The 7,537-nt window shown below is 41.2% G+C and overlaps 1 protein-coding gene across 1 annotated transcript; it reads right to left on the reverse strand.

Annotated features, from left to right (window-relative positions):
• LOC109826477 (Golgi integral membrane protein 4-like) lies at window positions 3,022-4,194 on the reverse strand. The gene is made up of 2 exons (XM_020393505.1): window positions 3,886-4,194; window positions 3,022-3,780 (listed from the first exon to the last, which is right to left on the reverse strand). The coding sequence occupies exons 1-2, from the start codon at window positions 4,192-4,194 to the stop codon at window positions 3,022-3,024; spliced, it is 1,068 nt and encodes a 355-aa protein (XP_020249094.1).

Here is a 7,537-nt window from a genome sequence, read left to right on the forward strand (position 1 = left end):
CTCGCCTTCCTTTTCGAAGGTCCTAGCTTACTGCACTTTGAGGAAGGAGAACTGGATTCTGCTGAGCCACTGTGGAAGACGACGGGGTGTAAAGGGAGAGGAACATTGCCGGTAGGGAGAGACCTTGGAGAATTGGCACCCCCGACCCCTTGGTTACGGAGAAACAGCTGCCATTGGTCTCTCTCGGCCGTCATGTGTTTGCCACCCCAACTAACCTCAATTAACTCGGGGTCGGTCCTAAAGGGCTGCGCACGCTGAGGCCCTAAGTTGAGTCATGTGGATCCCTGAGCCCTCTCCAAATTCCCCCACATTGGACCTGCGTGATGGCGTATCCTTCCCTGGCGTTACCGTCCACCGGCGAGATGTAACGGAACCCAAGCCTCTTAGGGATTTCAGATAAATCCCTAACCTTGAGTAGAACTCTACAGTCTTTTAAGTTAGAATGTGTTATGACGTCCCTGGAGCACATGACACATTCACCGATACCAAGGAGCAGAGATTGAAGAAATTCAAGATTCCAGAGGTGGTATGGGAGATTGAATAGGCGAATCCATACTAGAAAGGGTTGAGGCAACGTTGTTAGCCTCAGATCCTCTTTCCAACGGCTGAATCTGCCCTTAAATGTGCCAATATCTATCAAACCGAGTTCAATAGCTTGGGCAAGAACTTCATCGGATGGAAACTGTACCATGAAGCTGTGCCCTGCCACCTCCTTGATTTGATGGGGCCATGTCCTAAGATTGAAGCGATAGGCCAGCATCTCTCGGAGCTCCTGCATAGATGAACGGCCTCTATCAAGATTGAAGATGGCGTAAGAAGAAAGATGCCGTATGGTGCTGGAGGTGTTGGCCAGGACGGTAAGCATCCTCGAAGGGGCACGAGCAGTAATTCCATGATGACAATCTCGAGAGCTATGTCCTGTCCCATGGCAGTGTACACAAAAAGGATCCCCAGCCATTTGTGAGGGTATACGATGAAAATAGATGACGCTGGGTTGTGGTTTTTAGCAGGGGGAGGGGTTTGCAGAGGCGCCTACGCTGGGGCCAGTAGAAGAAAGGTGGTGACCGTACCTATCGATGGAAGTTCGTATTAGGTATTTAAGTTAATTAATTTATTTAACTGACTTGGGAACACGCGAATATATGATGTGACATGTTTGTGTGATGGAACCGTCGCTTCGAAAGAAGTGAGCAGCTGGAGGTCTGAAGATAACTTAAATAATTAAAAAATTAGAACTGGCTCTGAGATAGAACTAACGAGCATGGTACAGAATAGAACTAACGTTGAATGAGTTAGAACTAACGAGCATCACTAGAACGAACATGGTACAGATAGAACAATACATCTGATAACAATCATTTTCAATTACTTAAATATACATACATTATTGTATTTGTATGAACATATCATTCATCACTGTACACTGTTTCTTCTTTATGTCTTTGTTCAAAACCAGCCAGTAATAATTGTGCGGCAAGTCTTGCTCGCATAGCTTCAGGGATATCGTTCGGAGGATTAACCAGCAATGTTGATCGTCCTTCAATTATGGCTTTTATATAGAGGTAGACGAACACACCACAGTCAAAGCTGCAACATAGAGTGAGTTCATTAGACATTTTCGGTCCGTTCTAATACTATAACACAAATTAACACAATATAGACATCAGAACTAACCGTCCTCTTTGTTGCTCGCATTTGATGGCTTGATATCTAAATATTTTGCGCACATTTTGCTCAATAAATTCAGCATGATGGGCATCAAAGAAGTTTATGATTTTATTAACATGCTCCATCCAAGCTTCGTGCCCAGTGGAACTGTAATGCTTGACGACTTTATCTTTAAAATCAACTTCTACAAGATGCCAATGATCGTGCCTGACCAAAGGGATCAAGAGATGCTCCATACGGAATGCGGTATATTTTTCAATATATGACAAAAATAGCTCGTAATTGTTTGTCTCAAAGCCATAGAGTGAGTGCTGCAAACACATCATGTTTGAGTTGAAATTAAAACAAACATGAGCTGCGAAGGCTAACTAACACCGTATTAATTAGAAACTGTGTAGATTAGAACTAACACGCTACAGAATAGAACTAACACTGTGCAGATTAGAACTAACACCCCACAGAATAGAACTAACACTGTGCAGATTAGAACTAACACTCTACAGAATAGAACTAACATTGTGCAGATTAGAACTAACATGCTACAGAATAGAACTAACACTGTGCAGATTATAACTAACATTGTGCAGTTAGAGCTAACACGGCGTAATATATAAGAACTAACATGAACTGCGACAGAACTAACATGACTTATGGTAGGTCTAAATTGATGCTAATTAGAACTAACGTGACTCATGGTATAACTAGCATGGATTACACAAGATCTAACATGAATTTCAATCAAAACTAACATGGTGTAATTAGGAATAGCATGTTCTTACAAGAAAAAACACTGATACCACTCAATATCCTTTGTCATATGCCTTCTGGCTAAGCGTGTCCAAAACTGCTTCTTCCACCTGTAATTGTTATGAAACATTAAAATTCAATTTAAACAATATAATTTGAATTATTAAGCAAGTATATGTTAACCTTGTCGTCAAGGCGGCCACCACGAAGCACATATAACAACTCTTCCCTGTTAATACTGTTGTTGGTTGTTACTATAACATTATATCTCATGGTATAAATTAGAACTAACATGAATTAGAACTAATATATGGAGAATTAGCGTATAAATAGTCAACTGAAACTTACCTGTGAATCTTCTGAGAACAAAATTTGGTTAGGCTCTCAATTTGAGCTTTGTCGAGTCTGTCTGCTACTGGAGATGGTATCTTTAAATTATGTACAAAAGCACCTGTGCTATCTATTATGCGTAAGTTAAACAATGTAGGGTCTGGAAGGTCTTTATTCAGCTCTCCCAATAGAGCTACCTCTTCATCTGTCATTGGCTTCAAACTCAACGCATCAAAAGTGGGGATTTGATTACCGGGGTAAAAATGAGTAACTTTGTCAACTAGTTTTACTTTTATCAACAGTATCCTCATCAAAACCTTTGTTATCTACAATAAAATTTTCATTTTCCATATGCTCCTCTTCCTTGTCTACCATATACTCCTCTTCCTTATCTACCATACGCTCCTCTTCATTATCTACAATATCTTCCATATGCTCCTCTTCCTTATCTACCATATGCTCCTCTTCCATATCTACAATATGTTCCATATGCTCCTCTTCCATATCTACAATATGTTGCATATGCTCCTCTTCCTTATTTACACTATCATCAACCTTAGTATCTACAGTCTGGTCAACCTTACTATATACCCCCTCCCCTGGAGAAGTAACTGGCTCCTCTTCTATTGCCTCATCGTCAGCAAGATGCTTTACATCCTCTTCAACAATCTTATGTACATGTTCTTGACTGGTGGGCTCTTCCTTATATACACTGCTTGTTTTGGACTTCTGTTCCTCTTGAGCTCCCTGTCGCTTCTTCCTAATTTCATTTGCAATTTTCTGTTTGATATTTGACTTAAGCAGCACCGGGTCTATAACCTCATCATGTCTTCCACATTTTTCAATTATCCTGTTAAGCCTGTTGATCTCAATCATGAATTCTTTACAATATTTGCTCTTGGTCTGCTTTGTAGCAACAAGAAGTCGCTTGAGAAATTTAGCAGAATTTCTCCAAAATGTGAGTTGCTGCTCAATGGGAAGAACATTGATCTCCTCTTCATCGTCAAAAGCAACGTCAATATGCTTTGCCATGATCTGTTATTGATACAAGATTATAATTTTAAGTAGGATTAAACATAATTAGGATATTCTTTGCAGTTAGTGTGAAATGAGTACGACTTAACATAACAGGATACTTACGTAACCTATTGAGAAGTTCTTAGTAGTTTCTTCCAGGAAAGCCTTCCTCTTTGCCTGACGCTTTTGCTGAAGAACTTCACCCCTCTGTACAGCGGGACCTTCATCCCTCTGTTCAGCGAGAAGTGAATGAACATGACCTGGAGAAGCGACCTCCGCAATAGGCCTATGGACAAATGTTATTGACGCTGACTTAGCCTTTGAAATAATTGTCGGCATCCTCATAGATGCGATTTTCTCCTCCCCTGATGCCCAATTTGTCATTGGAGGTCTGGAGGTGTCTACGAGGGCATATTTCTTTATGCCTGTCATCTCGTAGTACCAAAGTTGTACCAAATATATTTACCATTAACATTTAATACTAGACTAGACCAAAGAGAATAAAATATGGCTGCATCTAGAACTAACATGGTATAAATTAGTACGTGGTACGACATGAATTATGATAGAACTAACATGGCCTATGATAGAACTTACATGGGTGCAGATAGAACTAACATGGTATATCTTAAAACTAACAAGGTGCAGATTAGAACTCACATGAAACAAATTAGAACTAACAAAATCTGCAACAGAACTAACATGGTGTAGATTAGAACTAACATGGTATACATCATAACTAACATAGAATAAGTTAGAACTAACAATGCATAGGTACGAACTAGAATGAAACAAGATCAGTAAAATATGGAACTTACACACAATAGTATCATGCAACCTGGGACATATGCGACCCTTTGCTTCTTCTTTCCCTCCAAAGCAACTCCAATGCCCCTGATAATTTCATTATAAAAGAACTTAGCCCAAGCAACAGAATTGACCCTCTGAATGCTATCCAGGTGCCTGAGTAAGGGTCTAGGGATACCTTCCCCTGCTATGGGACCCCATATCATAGAGCATTGGTACAAAATTTGTAGCAGAACAAAATCCTTGATATCCCGCTTTTTTGTAGATTCAATTAGCCGTTCAAGTAGCCCTTCAAGATGTTTACGTTGGGTGGTTTCTACTTTTTTTAACTTCTTACCCTCTTCAGAAATGAAAAGCTTACCGAAGTATTCGAGCCATATTCTGCTTCTTGAGTCCCTATTGTTACTTATGACATCCCCATAAATTGGGAAATGAGTATGGTTATGGACCCATTGCAAATCAAAACTAACATTTTTCATACACCCACTTTTTGAATCAGGTATACAAAAGATGTTATTATCTCTGTCATAAAAGCTCAGCAGCAGCTCAAGGGTGGGCCGATCAGGCGCAGGAGCCCCAAATAAAATGTAGTGCTGAAATATAGAACCGCAGCATGCATCCCTATGCCACTGACGGATCTTCGGGGCAATGCGCTTCATAAATCCCCAATAAGCCCCGATATTGGCCGTTAACCTTAGTGTTTCTGCTGAGCCTGTTAGAGTAATTTTTTCCCTGCAAAAAGTTTTCGAATTTGTAAGTTTAATAAGACATATGAACTCATATTAGACCTAGCACTAACGGGAACAAAATAGAGCTAACACGTAGTGTTATAGAACTAACATCGGACTCAAACTAGAACTAACATTGGACTCAAACTAGAACTAACATTAGACTCAAACCTAGAACTAACATTGGTCTCAAACTAGAGCTAACATTTGACTCAAACTAGAACTAACATTGGACAAAGCCTAGAACTAACAATATTGGGGTAATCTGCATTGTCTCTTCGCGGTATAAACCCGTATTCTTGAAGATTAAACCTAGTCATTGCCATTGTCGAATACTGAAGATTATAACACTTACTGTTTTTTTGAGGGGGGTTTGTTGGTACGACCAGCCATTGCCGTCCTCCTTTTCTGGGCTCGCCATTGTATTGCCTCCTTTTGCATTTCGATTAGGGTTTGCGTTGCTTCCGTAGCTTCCTCCGGGATACCACCCACAGATGAAGTGCCTTTTCCTTCCAACTCGGCTCGGTGAGCGACCTCATAGTCATTACTGGATCCTTCCATAGACGACATTTTCCCGGCAAAAACCCTAGAAACGTTGAAATCCGTACAGAAATTAGGAAGATGAAGAGTTCTTGATGACGGTGCTAGGTGGAAGAGAGAGAAAGAGAGGGAGAGTACTTGTAAAGGTATGGGGCGCATTAACCCAGCTCAGTCCCATCAGAGGGCAAGATCGTAACTTCCTTTGGGCTTTTTCTGAAAAAAGTCAAATCGGGGCCTCGTCGCAAATACTATGCGTATTTGGGGCTTTTCCACATGGGGCAAAGTACAAGGGGGCTAGTCACACGAAGTTCCCACTTTTGGGGCCTGGACACAATTTTCCCAAAATTAAAATTCTATGAAAGATGTTTCTAGCTCCAAAATGAAAAAACAAATATACCCCACTCCACGACTAAGTCAACAAGGCAAAACCCCAAAATCCCCTTTTTTATACTACTATCCCCCAAAATTTGGTGTCATGCCACCAGTAATTCAAAAAAGGAAAAAATACCCACAATGTCATTTTACCCCCGTTTCTTATTCTCCCCTTTCCCTCTTCCTCTCTCATCCTTTCTTCCCCCCTTTTTGTCTTTCTCCTGGCAATCTGCTGCATCGACTTCTTCAGGCCCACCAATATCATACTATTTGGTGGGAAAATTGAAAGAAGAAAGTTAGAGAATTGAATTTATATTATTCTCTCTAACAGACTTAGAAAAAAATTAATTACAATTCTCTTGATGCAATCTCTCTCTAATAAATTTAAAAAAAAAGAAATTGCAATCTTATTGTATCTGTTATGGTAATTTACCATCTAGAGATAAGAACGTCGAAAGATTGACTATAAAGGCCCAAAAAGCCATGGTCCTGACCGGCTCAAGAAACTCAGAATCCCGGACCGAGGTCAAGTCTATTGAACAGCCAAGCAGGCGAGCCCCCTCTCGACCAAGAGACGTCATAATCTACTCGAAGCGCGGGACCAGTCAGTCCTCCGCAATTAAGACGACTCCCCGAGCGGACGTCTCGATGATGCTCTCGTCTTAAAACTCACTCGGTTGTCGGTCGACAAATCATAGTGATGACTCACAGATCAATCCGCCTCGACTAAAGGGATAAGATCCGACCAAGACCACTTCAAATGTCACTCAAAACTACAGCATTGACCAGTCCTATCAAGATACACACTCTAACAAGGATCTCCTACACAAGCCGCCTATTCCACTCATAAGTCATTTCCCAGAGAATTGCCATGATGCTTCTCTGTACACAAATAACTTCTCCTCTAATTTCCAGCCGCCACCTGGAGAAAGAAGGATGAACACACAGCCGACCTACCCTATACCCTACCTACTCTGACAAACCCAGAGCACTGAGAAGACTTCTCTCCCCTAACACCGAGTGACTTTCCTCCCAGTCGCCTGCCGACACGTGGAGGAAGAAAGATGACTCGGCAGCCTACCTGTTCACCTTTCAAACCGCCTCCTATGCATAGTCAACAAAAGCCTAGGGTCAAACTCCCAGGGGTAAGGGGGCTATAAAAGGAGGTAAGGAAGGTAAGGACGAAAAATAGGAAGGGGGAGGCTCTGGGTACTTCTTCTTGCACCTTAGCTTTACTCCTCTTTTGTACTTTAATAATTTCAAGAGAAAAAAACCCCTGCAAGGACCTCAATGGCCCAGGGCCTCTCAAAAAATCTTCCTAAGTTTAT

This window comes from Asparagus officinalis, chromosome 10 (assembly GCF_001876935.1).
Source record: "Asparagus officinalis chromosome 10, Aspof.V1, whole genome shotgun sequence".
Taxonomy (NCBI): Eukaryota; Viridiplantae; Streptophyta; class Magnoliopsida; order Asparagales; family Asparagaceae; genus Asparagus; species Asparagus officinalis.

Excerpts from the sequence above, each read along its gene's own strand:
- LOC109826477 (XM_020393505.1), bottom strand. The coding sequence starts at position 4,194 with ATGACAGGCATAAAGAAATATGCCCTCGTAGACACCTCCAGACCTCCA. Across the intron at positions 3,781-3,885 it reads AGAACTTCTCAATAGGTTAC|ATCATGGCAAAGCATATTGA; the intron begins GTAAGTATCCTG and ends TATCAATAACAG.